At 37.4% G+C, this 20,139-nt stretch overlaps 1 protein-coding gene across 1 annotated transcript; it reads right to left on the bottom strand.

The window, feature by feature from the left end:
- Positions 1 to 8,483: 8,483 nt before the first annotated feature.
- On the bottom strand, positions 8,484 to 9,704 carry LOC142172730 (uncharacterized). Its single transcript, XM_075236402.1, has 2 exons — positions 8,763 to 9,704; positions 8,484 to 8,576 (listed from the first exon to the last, which is right to left on the bottom strand). The coding sequence occupies exons 1-2, from the start codon at positions 9,702 to 9,704 to the stop codon at positions 8,484 to 8,486; spliced, it is 1,035 nt and encodes a 344-aa protein (XP_075092503.1).
- Between the last annotated feature and the right edge of the window lie 10,435 nt (positions 9,705 to 20,139).

Here is a 20,139-nt window from a genome sequence, read left to right as displayed (position 1 = left end):
TGATGCCCGGTGACATGGGGTATGAGAATACTCTTGGGAATTTGTTGACTGAAGTTGAAGATACTGAAGCAGATAGTGGTCATGGCAATATGGATGCGAAGCTTAGTGGCGAAGATGTCGTATTTGTAATTGGAAAGACGCTTCATTCCTAAGTCAGCTGGGGAGGAGCTTTGGTGGTCTATTTGGCTGTCATTTCTGTTGTCCGGATTATTTGTAGGGTTGTAATCCGGATATTGTCTTGTGTTCAAACCATCATATCCTTTCATTTTTGTCTAGCTTGTTTAGTCGTAGTGGTTTGTCTAGGGTTGTCTAGGTTTGTTTCAGTTCATTCTAGGGTTGCAATCCAGTTTGTTTTGTTTTTGTTTTGTTATTTGAACTGTTTCATCGTTTGTCTAATGCAAATTCTGATCTGTTGTTACTCCCAATCATTTTCTCTGTTTAGTTCTTTCCTAACTTTTTGTTTTGCCTTTTGTCGGTTCTAGTGACATGACATGCACGCATAATTCTCAGTCTGATCTTCAAAAGTTGCGAAGCAATGAGACCATTTTGAAAATGATAAGGACACTTGAGGAAATGAGAACAGATTGGGACATTTTGAGATTGTTTGACGCCCGAACCATGTGAAACTGGGGCAAGTAAAACATAAAATTACCCGTAAAAGCAAGTTGGCCAAATTGACAGGGGGCCGGTCGTGGTGATAATAGTAAGAGTGTTGTCGAATGGCACATTATATCTGACAGGTGTAGAAGGAAAATGTGTGGAAATGGCCGTCAATTCCGATGCGGTCAAGAGATGATGTGTATGGTTTCTTTATTCTGATTGTACTTGTTTGTATTTGGCATATTTTGAAGTTTGAAATGACGAAGGCATTTTGTTCTGCTATCTAAATACTTTACCCTTTTGTCAACCTCTTTTAGCCTTATTTGTTTTCTTTCATACCCCTCTTTCAGAATCAACGGTACAATTAAAGAAATGCAAGTGCCGGAGATACGCAAATGGAAAAAGAAGGAAAAAGAAAAAAAAGAAGGAGGAAGAAAGGAAAAGGAGAAAGAAAGAAAGAAAGGAAGAAAGGAAAAGAAGAAAAAAAAAAGAAAAGGGAAGAAAAGAAAAGAAAAGAAAAGAAAGAAAGATAAGAAAGAAAAGACAATGAAGAAAAGAAAGGAAAAAAAAAAGAAAAAGAAAGAGAGAGAAAGAAAATCGCAATAACGTAGTTTCTATGAAGTGAACTACGTTTGACTTGATCCCGAAAGGGTACATAGGCAGCCTCTCTGAGGTTCAGTCATACCAAAACAAAAATCCAAAAGTCCCCAAGCAAGAAACTGGGGCAAAAATTGTGGTTGTTGTGAGAAGTTGGGTTCCGAAAGTTGTAATTTAACCCATTTTGAAATTGTTGTGAGCCTCTTATACCCTTTCTTTCTAACCCATCCAAAAGCCTACATTACGGTCCAAAGAAAGACCTTCTGATCAGTCTTTGAGAAATGCCAAGTCAAGCAGGTAAGGTAATTCATGTCAGGGGAAACACTCCGGTCCAAACAAGGAAAATGAAAATGAGAGAATCTTATTGATAAAAATCCTCATGGGTATCGCAAGGTGATGAAAGTTGAGAGAAATAAAAAATGAGAGAGTTTTATTGGTGAAAACCTTCACGGGCACCTTGAGGCGACAGTAAGTTGAGAGAAAGAACTAAATGAGAGAGGTTTGATGGTGAAAACCCTTTGGGGCACTACAAGCCGAATAAGGAGTGTGAATCAAATTGGATAAGCGGAGCAATGAAGCCCAGTTTCACGGCAAAAAGGAACAACAAGAGCTGACCATCAGGTTTACTTAACAGAATAGGCAGCAGGTGCATGTCAAGGTCATTAGAGTCGGTATCCACATCCGATAGGTTTCTACTGTGTAATTTTCTTGTTAGGAATCATCTCTTTCTATTGTCCTTTACTCTGTTCCTTTTGTTTTGTTTATTTCCCCTTTCTGAGTCTTTTGGTCGTAACAAGTGAGGAATGACTGCAAAATTGGCCACCAGCTTTCCAATTGCACAAAATGGGGTCACAAGTCAGGAAAAATAACAAGAGCACTGAGCTGGTAATAATCAACATACTTTGGGATCCTTATGAAACACAAAGTTTGGTAGATGTCGGTTCAAGAATAATGCAACAGATAGAGGGTATTGGGATTGAACGGGTAAAAAGGGTATTTCAGTGACACAGATGACGGGGAAAGCGGTTAATCAGTAAACATGCAAGACCTTCAAGAAGAATCAGTTGTCACAAAACATATGGGGTCAGATTAGAAGACTAGAAGTAATAATTAAGAGATAGTCGTCAAAAAGGGCGGAAGTTATCAGCCAAGTTTCAAAGATGGTCGGACAACGCAAAGCATGGAAAGGAGAAAAGGAAAGTCATCCCAGTGGGAGTACCACGACCAACTACCGCACTTTTAAACTGACAGAATTTTCTTTGATTTGAAACAGGGGCATGGAAATGTTATTGAGAGGGAAGTAGTTTTCAGGAAAGAAACACTAGTTCTAAGAAAAGTAATTTTTGGAGGAATGAAACACTAGTTTTTAAGGAAGTGGTTTTTTTTAAGGTGGACAACACCAGTTTTTAGGGAAGCAGTTCTGAAAGAAGATAATTTAAGTTAGTGGGTAGATAAAACAAATTTTGAAGGAAAATGGTTAAAAGAAATCTTAGTCTGATGAATTTTTTACCTAAGATAAAGAAATCTTAGTCTGTTGAATCTTTCACCTAAGATAAAGAAATCTTAGTCTGTTGAATTTTTCACCTAAGATAAAAATCTTAGTCCGATGAATCTTTCACCTAAGATAAAGGCAGAAGTTGGAAAAACGAAAGGAAGGCATAATTTGGAAAAAGATGAAGGCAGAATTTGAGGAGAAAGAAAGGAAGGCATAATTTAAAGAAGGGGAAGGCAGAAGTCGGAAAAAAAAAAGAGGAAGGCATAATTTGGGAACAAGGAAGGAAGGCAGAATTTGAAAAGAAAGGTAGTTGGAATTTGGAAAATTAAGAAAGTCGGGATCACACAAAAATGGACCTAGTCTGATGAATTATCTCCTAGAGTCAAAATCTCAGTCTGATGAATCTTCCTCCTGAGATCACACAAAAATGGACCTAGTCTGATGAATTATCTCCTAGAGTCACAATCTTAGTCTGATGAATTTTTCACCTAAGATAAAGATAAATCTTAGTCTATTGAATCTTTCTCCTAAGATAAAAATCTTAGTCTGATGAATTTTTCACCTAAGATAGAGATAAAAATCTTAGTCTGTTGAATCTTTCTCCTAAGATGGAAATCTTAGTCTGATGAATTTTTCACCTAAGATAAAGATAAATCTTAGTCAGTCGAATCTTTCACCTAAGATGAAAATCTTAGTCTGATGAATTTTTCACCTAAGATAAAGATAAAAATCTTAGTCTGTTGAATCTTTCTCCTAAGATGAAAATCTTAGTCTGATGAATTTTTCACCTAAGATAAAGACAAAAATCTTAGTCTGTTGAATCTTTCTCCTAAGATGAAAATCTTAGTCTGATGAATTTTTCACCTAAGATAAAGATAAATCTTAGTCCGTCGAATCTTTCACCTAAGATGAGAATCTTAGTCTGATGAATTTTTCACCTAAGATAAAGATAAATCTTAGTCTGTTGAATCTTTCTCCTGAGATGAAAATCTTAGTCTGATGAATTTTTCACCTAAGATAAAAGATAAAAATCTTAGTCTGTTGAATCTTTCTCCTAAGATGGAAATCTTAGTCTGATGAATTTTTCACCTAAGATAAAGATAAATCTTAGTCAGTCGAATCTTTCACCTAAGATGAGAATCTTAGTCTGATGAATTTTTCACCTAAGATAAATTTTAAATTTTAAGATACATTTTAGTCTTTAAATTTTTAAAAGTTGCATTTCAGTCTTATCACAATTCAAGTTTTAGTTATTATTAGTATGTGGTAACAAACACCCAGTTTCCAAACTGGGGCAGAAAGTTTTCTTTGTTTTGTCTATTTTTGTGAAGTCAGGAACCCGCCTGGATAATAGAGGAATACATTCAATTTCAAATTCATCAATCAGGAGCCCGCCTAAAGAACAGAGGTGATATAATTCAAATTTTAGTTTTCAATAGACCTTTTGTCTTTTGAAGTCAGGAGCCCACCTGAAGAACAGAGACATACAATTCAAGTTTCGGAAGTCAGGAGCCCGCCTCTATAACAGAGGTATTTCAAGTCAAGTTTGAAGAAAATTCTTATTAATATCAAGTAACATGTACCCAGTTTCCAAACTGGGGCAGAAAGTTTTCTTGGTTCGTTTATTTTTATGAAGTCAGGAGCCCGCCTGGATAACAGAAGAATACATTCAGTTCAAGTTCAGTAGTCAAGAGCCCGCCTGAATAACAGAGGGATACATTCAATTTCAAGTTTCGGAAGTCAGGAGTCCGCCTGGAGAATAGAGACATACAATTCAAGTTTCAGCAATCAGGAGCCCGCCTGAAGAACAGAGGTGATACAATTCAAATTTTTAGTTCTCAATTGATTTCTTTGTCTTTTTGCAGTCAGGCACCCTCCTGAAGAACAGAGGTATACAATTCAAGTTTCGGAAATCAGGAGCCCGCCTAGATAATAGAGGAATACATTTCAAATTTCAGAAGTCAGGAGTCCGCTTGGAGAATAGAGACATACAATTCAAGTTTCGGAAATCAGGAGCCCGCCTGTATAACGGAGTCAGGAGCCCACTTGGGTAACAGAGGAATACATTCAATTTCAAGTTCAGCAGTCAGGCGCCCACCTGGAGGACAGGGGAAAACAACTCAAGTTTCTAGGGAAAACAGTTTCGAAGGAAGACAGTTCGAGTTTGCAAGGAAAATGGTTCAAAGTGTAAGGGAAAATAGTGTCAAGTAACAAGGGAGGACAGTTCAGGTTCAGCAATCAGGCGTCCACCTGGAAAAAAAGGAATTCAATTCAGAAGGCAATTCAGAAGTTGATGAAGGATGTGAGATGCTCAAGACATGGCCGAGGTCACAAGCACTACATGTCCGGTCCTGACCCAGAAGCTGTAGAAGAACGAGCTAGCACCTGCAGCTAACAAGTGTCAAGGTTCAAATCTAAAGTCTGTATGAAGAACCATTCAAGACTCAAGATCAAGCTTCAGAAGACTTATAGATAGGAATCTTGTAGCTCGTAGTCGATAGGCTTAGCTAGTCTTTTTCATCTTTTGATTTTGATGTAATAACAGGAACCGCAGACCGGAACCTTAACGGAACGACACCTCGACCGGATCTCTACCTCGGCATACTCCATCACCTCGCTCATTTCTGAACTACACGTGGCCTGATTCCTTTATAGCCAAGGATATGTAGGCAGCTCAAATGCCAGAGCTCGGTCACACTCCCTTCTCTCTTAGTCTTAGTCTCTCCAAATAAGGGTCGGGTCAAAAACCTGTCTAGTCAGTCTTTGTCTGAAAACTCTGTACGTTTCCAGTCAAAGAGGGGCAGCTGTAGACATGTGATTTTTGACCCTCCCCAAGATCTTTTATATATTAGAGTAAAATATTTAATTTAGGCATAATATAGATATTTTAAGTAATTTTGACTCTTTTACTTTATTTCAGTACAAGAAAACAAAAACTACAAAAAATAAGTTCATTAATATTTTATAGTCATTTTTAATCTAAAAAAAATACACAAAAAATAGTATCATATTTTTATTTTAATATGATATTTTAAAATACAAAAAATAGATTTGTTTTAATGGTTAGTTTTATTTTAGTAGTTATTTGAATAGAAGGATTAATTAATAAATGGGCTCGTTTTTTTTCTTTAATCTCGTTCGCAGCAAAAGAATAGAACTTGGGCTTGAGCAACCCATTTTTAGGCCTAGCCCACAATTGCCAAGCCCATAATTCATAGGCTCACACCCCTTAACATAAAAACCCTACCCAAAAGCCCTAGACTCTATCCTATAAAAACAAGGCCTAAGACTAAAGAAAGGGGGAACAAAAAACGAAAAAGAACGGAAGCTGCGCAATACAAACGACCCCGCCCCCTGATCATCGTCTTCCCCGACTCACCCCATTGTCGTACTCTTCTTCTTCAGTAACAGCCAGCGTCCAGCAGCGCCATCAACGACCACCTTTCAGCTCACCATCGTCGTTGAACCTCCTCCATGCCCTAAGCCAGCGACGCCCCACAACCACAGCACAAAACCAGTCGCACCCCCAACGCCTGAACACCAGTGAACTATCATAGTCAGCCCCCGTCCTCATCGTCCCTCATGTCCAGCAGCAACCAAGCGACGAACAGCAGACCCAGCGGTAAGCAGCGCTGCTGCTGCTGCTTCACCTGTCCGCAAACGACCCTCTCTCACGCTGCTGCTTTACTCCTCATTTCAAACGACCACCTAAACCAGCCTCTCCTCGTCTCAAAACCTCCAGAAACAACCAGCCAGTGCAGCCATGAAACCACTCTTGAGGTTGTCGTTCGTGTTGTGAGTTCCGTTCGAGGTTATCGCGAGTTTTGCTGTTTGAGGCTCTGTCACCAGTTCAAAGTCTCAATCAGTGGCTCGTTTCAATGTTGCTGATTTGTTTTGGTGTTCGTTTCTCTGTTCGCAACACAAAGGTTACAGATCCAATAGTAAAAGGTCCATTTTTGCCTCCTGTTTAAACACGTATTACATTTTCCTTCTTGGTAGGTTTTTCTTCTAAATGTTCTACGTATTTCCTCTATTATCTCGTTGTCTTATTTTGATTAATTTATTTTATTTGCTTTAGTTTAATGATTTAATTAGATGAACATTGATTGCTCTGTTGATTCTACTACTGAATATCTAATGGTTGAGAGATAAGAATATTTATTTAAATTACAATATATGTGGTCAGCAATTGGGTCCTACTGGGTTATGATATTTGGATTTAAAAGCATACTTGGAGTGCTGGGAAGAATTTTACGCTATTGAGCTTAGAAACTTTATACTCTCACTTTGTTTGGTTATATTATTAGTTAGTAGTACGACATTGGCTGACCTTATGTGGGTAGGCAAACTTTTCGGAGTGTAAATAAATGGTCGTGGCTACGGGTACGGTTCCCATGTCGTAGTTGTGACGCTTAATTTTCAAAAATCCAGGGTACATTTCATGTGGCCCGGTTCTAATTTCCAACTAGGTTAAATAAAGCAGGTCGCGAACCACGGGTGCATTTCATGTGACGTGGCTTGCGATATGTTTTAAATAACCTTGATTTTTCCTTAAATAAATAAAAGCAGTTTGAAAATTTACGGCCTTCCAAATGTAGCTTTCTTTTAAATTAGAATTATAGGGGTGCCGTGCCAAACAAAAATGACAACTACACGGCTTTCAGTTGGTTAATCTTGTTTTGTCCTTAGAATTCGGGATGGGCCGTTTAGCGAATTTCATGGCCTTCTCCAAAGATAATAATGCGTTAGTCTTTTTAGGCGCGCTTTTAACAATTTACTTTCTTAAATTCGGGTGAACATTTATGTGACCCAAATCCAAATCTCAAAGGAGTCGAAATGTGTCAACAACCACGGGTGCATTGATGTGACGTGGTTCGAGACACGTTTTCACGATGTTACAATTCTTATTAAGAAATAATAATAATAATAATAATAATAAAAGCAATTTAAAATTAAAAAACACCTAAGCTAAAACATGTCTTGAAATCAGATGAAATCAAATACAACAGTTAAGCGACCGTGCTAGAACCACGGAACCTGGGAATGCCTAACACCTTCTCCCGGGTTAACAGAATTTCTTACTCGGATTTCTGGTTCGCGGACTGTTAACAGAGTCATATGTTTCCTCGGTTCGGGATACAACCGGTGACTTGAGACACCACTAATCTCTCAAGTGGTGACTCTGAATAATGAATAGTTAAATCCCGTTCCGATTGTCCTTTAAATGGAAAAACTCCTTTACGCCCTTTGCGGGGTGTAGGTAGTAAAAAAGGAGGTGTGACAATGGGTAGGTTGGTACCCTGTCCCTTTTGATATCGCATAATCTTAGAAGCTTTATAGACAGAGGTACATTTTATACAGTATGTCAGAGGCCTTGACGGCCAATATGTATTCATGTTTTAAGAAAAATGGTTCAGTGATACAGTGTTGACCACCTATAGTTATTCATTACGAGTTGTGACCATGTTGGCCCATGATAGTTTCAAAGAAAAACAAATGAGTTACATAGAGAATCGCTCGGGCCCGCTCGACACCGGGTGCCAGCCACGCCTCCCTAGGTTTGACGGACGTGACATAGTAGTGGACTAATACTTTTAGAACAACTTCTAGTAAAGACCATCCTACTTTGTTTAGCCAAATGGCAAACTAAACAATCCTTATTTGCATTTAGATCTACTGTTGCATGCTGAAAAGACTTGATATGCTTCATTGTGCTAACTAAGGCATGTCCTAATCTCTGATGCCAAAGATGACCATCAAATTCTGACTTTTGAGTGATGGTTGCGGATATCTATTGCATCACTTTTGCTATGTGCGCATCCTTTACCACATATAGACCTCTTTTTTCCTTACCAATCCCCCTCACCTTGCCACTCCAAAGGTCCTAAAATATACAAAAGTCAGGATATAGATGAACTGAGCAGTAGAGTTTCTTTGTGAGTTTGGATACAAACAATAAATTAAATTTGAAGTTCGGAACAAAAAGTATATTTTTCACTTCCAAATCTTTAAGAATGGTTGCACTACCAGTGTGTGTGATGTCAGTTCTTTCACCATCGGGCAATTGTACCTGTTCCTTTTGTTCACCTTTCAACTTATTTTTAGAATGCATTAAGTCTAATGAGGCATCTATGTGATAAGTTGCACCAGAACCAAATATCCACTTACTATTAGAGCAACTAGTCATTAGAGATGTAGTAATACCTACCATGTTTACTTGTGGCACAAAAGTATCCTTATTCAACATATTCAGTGTTTGCATGTACTGGTCCTCAGTGAAGAAATGCCTTGTTACTTGATCACAACTTGCTCTTTTTTCTCCATTTATCTGTGTCTGTTGTTTATGCTCAAGTACACTAGTAGCATTATTAGCCACAACCTGTCTTTTTGTCTTAAAATCTCCTGGATACCCTACCAGTTTATAGCAATTTTTCTTTAAATGTCCATTCTTATGACAATAATCACATCTCATAAAGGGTTTCTTCCCGTTGTAGGGCTGTCCTCTACCAGCTTGCATAGCAACTGACTCTCCTCTAGGAATTGTTCCTCGACCAGCCTGTAAAACACTTGCATCTGCTTTAATAGCTAAAGCCGAATATGGACTTGACCTCTTACTCTCATCTTCAATAATCAGAGCATAAGCCTGATTCAGTATTGGTTCTGTTTTCTTCATTAGGATTTGTCTCCTTGCTTGGTCATATGATTCATTGAGACCACTCAAAAATTGAAGCAACCTCTGCTGATGAAGATGCACAATGTAATCCCTTGATTTCACACAATCGCTTCCAAGTGAAGGCACCAAGGCATCATACTCCGACCACAGCTTTTTAAGTTTTGTAAAATAAGTGTCCACATAATCTGTTCTTTGTGAGATTGTTCTAATTTCTCTATGCAATTGAAAGATCATTACATTATTAACCTTATCAAACTTCTCCTTTAAGTCATTCCAAACTAAATGAGCATCAGATGCATAAGCAATTCCACTCACTAGGTTCTGTGATACTGTATTCATGATCCAGGATAGGACAATTGCATTGCATGTCTCTCATTCCTCATGTAGTTCCTTCTTAAAAGAATCCTTTTTACAAGTACCAATCACGAACCCTAGCTTCTTTTAGCTAGAAGTGCAATTCGCATCGTTCTCTGCCACAACCCATAGTTTTCAGATCCTGTGAGTTGAATTGGAATCAAAACTGAACTCGGCGTGTCAGAAGGGTGAAGAAATAATGAATGAGTATGATCGATCTTATCATCTGCCATTATTGAGCTTAAGAGAAAGATCAATTACTGGAATCAATAATGAATTTGCACTATTCGTGTATTCCTAGCCACACCTGCTCTGATACCATGTGAGTTGAGCTTAATTGAGCTAGATCATGAACTCCATTAATGGAGCAATGTAATAGTGCTGCGTAAGAAGAAGAAGAAGAAGAAGAAGAAGAAGAAGAAGAAGAAGAAGAAGAAGAAGAAGAAGAAGAAGAAGAAGAAGAAGAAGAGAGAAATGTAGTGGAGAATTTCTGTGTATTAGTTATATTTACAATAACATATACAACCCTATATTTATAGACATATCTAACTACTACTTAATTAATCTAAGACCACTAATCTTTGACAACTAATTTTAACAATATCAACTAACTACTCCCAACACTAACTCTGCTAGTTGTCCTAACTAACTTGATAGCTGGATCACTTCTCAGCATTACATAATTGGCTCCTTCATTCTCACATAAACATAATAGTATAACAAGAACACAACAAATAATTATTAGTACTCTATGTTTTTTAAGCATCATCATTTTTATTTTGACAGAATACTACAAGCACCAAGGTAAAGAGTTTCTTATCTACTACTCCAATTCTCTCTCTCTAATGAATGTTAATATTAGAATACCGGGTATAATCATGAATCAATTGAATACTATTTATATTTCTTTTGTTGTTTCTAACCTTTCCAATGGATTTTGTTGAGGAAATGAATTCATGAGTGTTTATAAAATTATGAGTTATTTACTATAACTTTTAGTTAGAAAAGTATTGAGGACTTCTATATCCTACATAAAATCGAAGTAATTCATACAAATATTTCATAACAAAAGGACACAAGTATCATTAGGAGGAAGAGTTTGTATTAGATGAAAGACTTATCCAAGAAACATGAATTTGAATTGAGGAAGGAATTTAACACGCCCAAATATTAATGGAACATATCCAAGAGTTGATGGAAGATTTATGTGTAACACATGTCTATTTATCTATATCTATTTATCCATATATTATTATAAAAACACTAATGTTTCATACTAAATATTAAACAATTAAAATATTCCTGAAATATTGACCAACTTTTATACCTTTTGCTATTTATATATTAGTTTTGACAACAACTTATAAGGGAATGACACAGCTGGAAAAGATTTTAGGCCCCTTTAAGGAGTTTTCAACTGATTTAGGCCCTTTTTTCAAGTTTCGGACATTAATATATTTTTATTTTATAAATAAGATAACTATATTAATAATTATAAGCGAAGATAATTGCATATCAAAGGAAGGACTAAAGAATCACATTTGCAACGCACAATCAAAACTAGATAATGTCACGACCCCAAACTGGGCCCGGTCGTGATAGTGACATTCCCAAATTCAGTTTTCACAGTTTAATAAGTTCATTTAAGTCATTTATAAGGATAAATCCTCAACAAATATAGATTTAGCAAAATAAAACAAGTGCGGAAGTAAATACAGCCCGACATCGGGGTGTCACTAGTCAAGAGCATCTACCAAGGTTTGAATACAACAAAAACGGTCAAAAGTGTACTAAATAAAGTAATGAAAATGAGAGGAAGGAAGCAGCGCTGCGAACGTCATGCATCCACCTTGCTAACTCCGATGACTCCGCGTCTGAGCAATCAATACCTGCTACCGGGTTCCGAAATACCTGAATCTGTACACGAGGTACAGGGAGTAATGTGAGTACTCCAACCTAGTAAGTAATAAGAGTAAATAAAGACTGAGCAATAGGAAACGATGAATCCACATTTATGATAAACCCAATAAGCACAACAGGCTTTCAAATCGGGATACGAGTCAATCGTCTCATTTAAAAATCCAGCTTTTGGTAAAAATCATTTGAAAATGCTTTCCAACAGTTTCAATAGGGATTCAATACCATTTATAATAAAAGACATAAAATCCATACTCGGTCCCTAGGGAAAAACATAGCTCGTATACAGTCCTTCGGCATAACAGAAATTCACAATCCTTTTCATAACTTAAAACTTCAGTTAAAATGAAAGATTATTTAAAACATTTGTTCAACATTTTCGATAGAGGTTCGGTCTAAAGATGAGTGAAAGTAGCAATTAAACCAACATGTTCAATAGAAACTCACTATAAAAAGGAGTGAAAAATAGTAAGTTCATAAACTAGCCCCTCAGGCAAAGCATCACTCATGTACATGTGTGTGTGTGTGTGTGTGTGTATATATATATATATAGCCCCTCGGGCAAGCCTCTCAGTCACTCGTGACTCAACTCTTACCACTCAACGCTCACATTCGATAGGTACCATATAGTAACCGTTGCGACGTGCAGTCCGATCCATATACATATATATATATATATATTGCAGCGGCGTGCAGCCCGATCCATAGATATATAATCCTCATAATAGGCCCCCGGCCTCTCTCGATCATTAACCTCACCATCAAACTCTCAGTCTATCTCAGTCATCAACCTCACAATCAGACCCTTGGTCTATCTCAGTCATCAACCTCACGATCACTCGGACCATCAGTAAAACAGGGAACTCTGCCCAAACAGTTTTCACATTTATAAGAAATAAAGTGATAACACTAGATTTAAATAATAAACAGGTAAAATATGACTGAGGATATGTTTTCAAAACAAATATAGTGAGGAAAAATAGTGAAAGTGCCCCTAAGGGCCTCAACAGGTCGGCACAAGGCCCCAAACATGGCATACAGCCCAAAATGCAATATCAATTTCTAGCACATGGAATATCATAAGATTTCAAATCAAATACGCGACTTAACAATCGTACGGGATGAACCAAGTCACAATCCTCAACGGTGCACAACTTCACGTTCGTCATCTAGCGTGTGTGTCACCTCAAAGTAACACAACGATGTGTAATCCGGGGTTTCAAACCCTCAGGACAGTATTTACAATCATTACTTACCTCGATCCAGTCCAAACTCTAGCCCGTGATGCCTTTGCTCTCGGGAACCGACCTCTGGATGCTCCAAATCTAGCCACAATAAGTACATAATCATTAAAATATGCAAAGGGAACGAATCTCACTCAAAAATATCCAATTTACATAAAAAAATCTCGAAATTGCTCCAACCGGGCCCTCGGGCCCACGTCTTGAAATCTGACAAAATTATCATCAATGGAATCCCCATCCTCTCACGAGCCTATGTACCAAGAACATCAAAATCGGACCTCAAATGGCCCCTCAAATCCCCAATTTAACTCTCCAATTTCAAGCCCTAATTTCCCCACTTTTTGCTACTGATTTTCCATAGATTTCAAGCTCAAAATGTTAAAATTCATCATAGGAACAAGTTTAGGGTCCAAAAATCTTACCTCCAAGAAATCCTCTTCAATTAGCTCTCCCAAGCTTTCTCCCGGATAAAATATAGTGAAAACCCTCTCAAAATCGCGAAGGGTGAAATATATGCATTCTGACCCAGGTATTTTCGCATCTGCGGTCAATCCACCGCACCTGCGGTTCCGCTTTTGCGGTCCAAGAGCCGCTTTTGCGGTTTCTTACTTAAATTGCCCAAACCGCATCTGCGATGAATTAGCCGCACCTGCGCCTTCGCAGATGCGGTTCCTGCCAACCTCACCAGCTTTCGCTTTTGCAACTAGTGCTCCGCATATGCGGCGTCGCACCTGCGATCCCTAATCCGCAGGTGCAGAGATACCAGAAGCAGAAAATCTGCAGTTAAAAAATTCTAAACTCTCTGTCAACCATCTGAAATCACCCCGATGCCCCCGGGACCTCAAACAAAAGCACAAACATAACCCATAACCTTATTCAAATTTGTTCCAACCTCCGGAATGCTCAAAACAACATTAAAACACCAAAATCAAATCGGATTCAAGCTTAAGAATTTCAAGAACTTCCAAATTTCGCTTTTGATCAAAAACCCAACCAAATCACGTCCGAATGACCTGAAATTTTGCACACACATCACAAATGATACAACGGAGCTACTGCAACTTTCGAAATTCCATTCCGACCCCTATATCAAAATCTCACCTATCAACCGGAAAACGCCGAAATCTCAATTTTGTCAATTCAAGCCTAAACCTTCCACGGACCTCCAAAATGTATTCCGATCACGCTCCTAAGTCCCAAATCAGCTAACGGAGCTAACCAAATCATAAAAATCCCGATCGGAGATCATATACCAATAAGTCAAATCTTGGTCAAACTTTTCAAATTTCAAACCGAGAAATGTTCTTCCATATTCATTCCGATTACCCTGGAAACCAAAACCAACGATTCACATAAGTTATAATCCATCACACGGGGCAAATCATGCCCGAAAACTGACAAGCAAAGTGCAAAAGCTCAAAACGACCGATCGGATCGTTACAGATAACGTGGAAGAAATTAAAATTTATTGGCATTAGATTTAAATCATTTTTCAGAGAGATAATTTCATGTTGAATGAAATCCTAATTCATTAGGACTGTCCAATATTTTGAACTTGAGGTAAACTAGCTAGATATTGAATTGTTTAAAGGGAAGCTCCACATACTAAGTCCACATAATATCGTTACGATGGTGAATTATTCACTCAATGACTCAAATTAATTAACACAAGGATTCATAAGTTTAATGAAAATGTCCTACTCTATTAATCTACCTCGTGCATGATCAACCGTAGATCTGTAATAGTTGTCCCAGACTTTAGGAGTTTTTCAATTATATATTTCTTGCCATTATGAAACTTGCAAAGTTTGAACAAGATGTCTACTATCGTATTTGCTTTATTATAAAAAGAACTCAATTTTAGGTTGATAGTTGACAACAAGCAAATAGATATGCATTAAAGGTGTTGGAGTTGAGGCTTTTCTGTCAACCCTCCATCCTGCGGAGGTCAAGCCCGGCCGAAGTAGCATTTTTAATAGAAAAAATTACAAGAAAATATACATGATTTCACACTATAACAAAAAATGGCCTATGTTTTTAAGTTTTACCCGATCTAGCTCATATTGTACATATTTTAAAAGCACTAGCAATTCAAAATCTATGTTCTTACAATCATTGCTTCTAAAAGCTATGGAGTTAAATCTGTGTTCTCACAACCATTACTTTCACTCTCTCTTCTTCTCACACCTTCAACATATGTTTCAAGGGGTCATGTATTTTCTGCTTCTCCTATTGTGTCACCTGGTTGCAATATAAGAAAATTGAAGAGTAGAAGTCCACCATTGAAGACCATTCAAAGTTTTGCTTTCGAAAATGGTTTTTTTTTTAATTTATTAGTTGTTTGGATTGGGTGTTGTTCCAATTGATTGAAAATATCAAAAGGAGTTCAAAATTTAGATTTGAAGTAATTTGGAGTAGATTTGAGCAAGATTTGAGTTAAATTTCAGAAAAGACGCACTGAAGAAGACGAAGTCAATTTTTTATATAATTATGTATAATCTTGTATAATAGTGTATATGAGTGTAGAAACACACCTTATACACTATTATACACTTTTATACACCTTTATATAAGCGTCTGTAGACGAACTTCTTCTACGATTTTCAGTTGCAATTCTTGTTCAAAACCAGTCCAAATCTCCATTAAATGACTTCAAATTTTATATACAACTTCCTTATACTATTTATAACAAGTCTAAATAACACCCACTCCAAATTTCTCACAAAATCAAATTCGAAATTTAAACCCACATATTTAAGCTTGTTAAAAATTTATTTTTCATCACCCAAATGAATTTGGCTTGTTGAACTAATATTTGAGTCACAGTTACTTATTTGAAAATTAATTTAAAAGCTTGAAGAATCTTTTTTAAAAATTAAATAGCAATTTTGAGAACCTATTAGAGTTGGTGAATCTTAACCTATTATTTTTGGGAAAGTTGGTTGTAAATTGAAATATGGGTTATAAAATTGAAAAATAGGAAGTTCAGTTATTCTAATGTGAAATTTTCCCCTTTTAATAACATAAATTACATGAGATTAATTATTTTCCGATAACAAGTTTATTCACATATCATATGTTAACTATTAGATGTGCCTATTTTTATACGTGCGAGGCACGTACATAAAGACTAGTTATAAGTAAATAGAAAACGCTGGTCATATGATATACTATGTACAATAAAAGCTTATATATTCATAGCTCCAACTGTCGACCAAGACGTTTGTTACTTTCATTTTTGGGAGAAGCCATATTCATATAATTTTTATGGATCATACAAGTTTTGTGCTCAATTAATAAACTCATGAAATTTTGACCCAAATTTGCATTGATTGTTTGGAATACTATTATAGAAATAATAGAGTAAAAATTACACGGGGCGCCTTATTTGGTCGTCCCCATTTAACCTATACCGATTTTTTTTTAAAGTTTTAACTTGTACTCACTTTTTAAACAACTTCAGCTCCCTTTCTCCTCCTCCTCCTCCTCCTCCTCCTTCTTCTTCTTCTTCTTCTTCTTCTTCTTCTTCTTCTTCTTCTTCTTCTTCTTCTTCTTCTTCTTTCTTCTGTTCTTGTTGATGTTGCTATGAAACTTCAGTTCATGGGATGATTGCCATAAATATATTTATCAGATTATTTAAAAATAAATTATAAATAATTACGTAAGTTACTAGACAATAATTTGTGAATATTTCCACGTACGTAAGTTAGTAGACAATGATAATTTTGTTCTTTTCACGTTTATTGTTTTCAAAATTTATGATTTAGATACTGTTGGCAATCTGATTATTTATCTGGTATGTTAGAACGTTTTTTCAAAAACTTAAGCTTATATAGTGCTGAAGTTTTTACAAATGAACTAAATAACTTCAGCATCTTCTGCTGAAGTTTTTGAAAAAGCTTTATGACAAAACTAACGAATCCCGGACCAAAAAATTTTAGCTTTTAGTGCTGAAGTTTTTACAAATGAACTAAATAACTTTAGCATCTTCTACTAAAGTTTTTTAAAAAACTTATCCAGGATAAAAAAGCTTCAGCTTATTTAGTGCTGAAGTTTTTATAAATGAACTAAATAACTTCAGCATCTTCTGCTGAAGTTTTTAAAAAAAGCTTAACGACAAAACTAGTGAATCCAGGACAAAAAAACTTCAGCTTATTTAGTGCAATTACAAACAAAAACTTCAGCAAATAAAGAACAAAATTTCAGCTACTATGCTTAAGTTCAGCAATTACAAACAAAAACTTCAACAAATAGAGAACAAAACTTCAGCTACTATGCTTAAGTTCAGCAATTACAAATAAAAACTCCAGCACACTTGGTTCAGTACACTTGTTACTTCAGGCCCGTCTACTAGAATGATGAAGTTTTGCGTGATTGTCTTTGCTACTTCAGCCCCGTATGCTGAAGTTACGCGAAAAAGTGGGTACGCTTGCAATTTTTTTTGCAAAGCGGGCACAAGTTAAAATGTGACCTAAAAAGCAGGTATAGATGCAAATGCCCCGAAATAACATCAGGTAGCTGGTTTTAATGGTACTATTTAGAATATAGCCACAATTTACAATACATTTAAATTTTAATCACTTCACTATTGCCTTTTTCTCCTACCTGACTTATCAAGAGGAAATGTAACGACCCGACCGGTCGTTTTGAGCTTTTGCACTTTGCTCGTCAGTTCTTGGGCATGACTTGCCCCGTGTGATGTTTTGTGACTCATGTAAATTGTTGGTTTTGGTTTTCAAGATAATCAGAATGAATTTGGAAGAACAATTCTCAGTTTGTAGCTTGAAATTTGAAAGGTTTGACCAAGATTTGACTTGTTTGTATATGACCTCGGATCGTAATTTTTTTTATTTGGTTAGCTCCTTTGGGTGATTTATGACTTAAGAGTGTGATCGAAATGAATTTTAGAGGTCCGTAGTAGATTTAGACTTGAATTGGCGAAGTTGATATTTTGGCGATTTCCGGTTGATAGGCGAGATTTTGATATAGGGGTCGGAATGGAATTCGAGAGTTGTAGTAGCTTCGTTATGTAATTTTGGGTGTGTGCGCAATTTCAGGTCATTCGGACGTGGTTTGGTTGGGTTTTTTATCAAAAGCGTATTTCGGAAGATTTTAGAAACTTTGGCTTGAATCCGATGTGTTTTGGGTGATTTGATGTTGTTTGAGGTGTTTCGATGATCGGGACAAGTTTGAATAAGGTATTAGAATATGTTGGTGCTTTTGGTCGAGGTCCCGGGGGCCTCGGGGTGATTTCGGATGGTTAACGGAGAAGTTTGGATTGTAGTGCAGCTGTTGAAATTTTGCTGCTTCTGGTGTTTTCGCACCTGCAGTTTGGGGGCCACAGGTGCGACGCCGCGTGTGCGGTTGGGGTGTCGCAGAAGCGAAAATGAGCCTAGCAAGCAGGCACCGCAGAAGCGGTCAAAATGGCCGCATCTGCGAAACCACAGATGCGGAAGTTCTATCGCAGATGCGATTTTGGGTCTTAAGTGAGGGACCGCAAAAGCGGTGGTTTGGCCGCATATGCGGTACCGCAGAAGCGGCGATGGGGGGCCGCAGATGCAGATCAACTGGGCAGAAGAATTAAAAGAGCCCTTCGCGAATTTTGGGTTATTTCACCATTTTTTACTTCGGCTTGGGAGCTTCTTGGGCGATTTGTGAGAGGGATTTCAAGAGAACTTCATTGAGGTAAGGATTTTGGACCTAAAACTCGTTCATATGCTATTATTTCATGGATTAGAGCTAGAAATCATGGAAATTAAGGGTGAAAAATTGAGGAAACTAGGGTTTGAGAACTTAGGCCTTTAATTGTGGAGTTGAAGGACCATTTGGGGTCGGATTTGAGAACTTTTGATATGTATGAACTCGTGGGGAGATGAGGAACCTATTGATGTAAAAAAAATTGAATTTTGAGACGTGGTCCCGGAGCTCGGGTTTTGGTAATCTTGGGATTTGTGCCCTTTGTTGATTGTTTTCGCTTGGGCTTTGTTCCCTTAGCATATGTTGACGTACTCATTCTGATTTTGGATAGATTCGACGTGCGTGGAGGCCGATTCGAGGGGCAAAGGCGTCACGAGCTAGAGATTTAGCTGGTTCGAGGTGAGTAATGATTGTAAATGATGTTCTGAGGGTTTGAAACCCCAGATTGCACATCGTAGTGCTATATTGAGGTAAGGCACACGCTGGATGACAAGTGTGGGGTCGTGCACTATTGGGGATTGTGACTTGGTCCGTCCCGATTGATGATTTTACCATATATTTGACTGAAATCTATTTGTTATCATTATTATTTGGGCTAAATGCCATATTTGGGTCTCGTGCCAACCATTTGAACCCTTCACGAATTTTTATTGATATTTTCTCACTGTTTTGACTTTAAACTTGTACTCAGTCATGCTATGTTCTACTATTTTCAAAACTCAGCCATATTTACTCCACTTTAACACTTGAAATGATATTTTAAATTATATTTTGGGTTGAACATCATGTTTTACTGTTGCCCGAATGACTTATGTGATTTTTGACTGAGTAAGGCCGAGGTCCTGTGTTGTGAGGATACTTTTGGTTTGGGGTGCACGCCGCAGCGGTGATACATTGATTTGATTACGAGGCCGAGGGCCTGAGATATGTACGCCACGAGGTGACTTGTTGATATTGATATGAGGCCGAGATCCTGTTTATGATGCCACGAGGTGGCTTGATATTGTGTTTGGGCCGTAAAGGGCCCCTCCCGAAGTCTGCACACTCCCAGTGAGCGCGGGTACCCATTGTGATGTGAGATATAGCCCGAGGGGCTAGTATTATTCTGAGATATTGCCCGAGGGGAGGCTTTGTTAACATTATGCCCGAGGGGCGGATTTGTTAACATTATGCCCGAGGGGCGAACCTTATGTGCTTGTCTTTCTTATTTGCCTGTTATGTACCTGTTTAATTGTGTATTTGTGCCTGAGGGGCGAACCTTATGTGCTTGTCTTTCTTATTTGCCTGTCATGTACTTGTTTAATTATGTATTTGTGCCCGAGGGGCGGATTTCTGTGCTTATCTGCGTTAATTTTTTTGCATTCATTTACGCAACTGTTGAAAAAGTCATTTTCAAAGAAGTTTAAACTGAGCTAAGATGTTTAAAGAGATTTACAGCTTCATTGCTTCTTATTGGTTTTTGAACTGCTTCTATACAGTATGTTAATGCACTTTTCGTGATTTTTTACCATTCAGACTTTAGTTATGATTATTACTCATTGAGTTGGAGTACTCACTTTACT

This window comes from Nicotiana tabacum, chromosome 18 (assembly GCF_000715075.1).
Source record: "Nicotiana tabacum cultivar K326 chromosome 18, ASM71507v2, whole genome shotgun sequence".
Lineage (NCBI taxonomy): Eukaryota > Viridiplantae > Streptophyta > Magnoliopsida > Solanales > Solanaceae > Nicotiana > Nicotiana tabacum.
This window is presented reverse-complemented; position numbering and strand designations above follow the sequence as displayed.

Coding starts and splice junctions, on each gene's coding strand:
- LOC142172730 (XM_075236402.1), bottom strand. CDS start 9,704: ATGAATACAGTATCACAGAACCTAGTGAGTGGAATTGCTTATGCATCT. Junction 8,577..8,762: donor AAGGTGAACAAAAGGAACAG/GTACAATTGCCC, acceptor TGTATATTTTAG/GACCTTTGGAGTGGCAAGGT.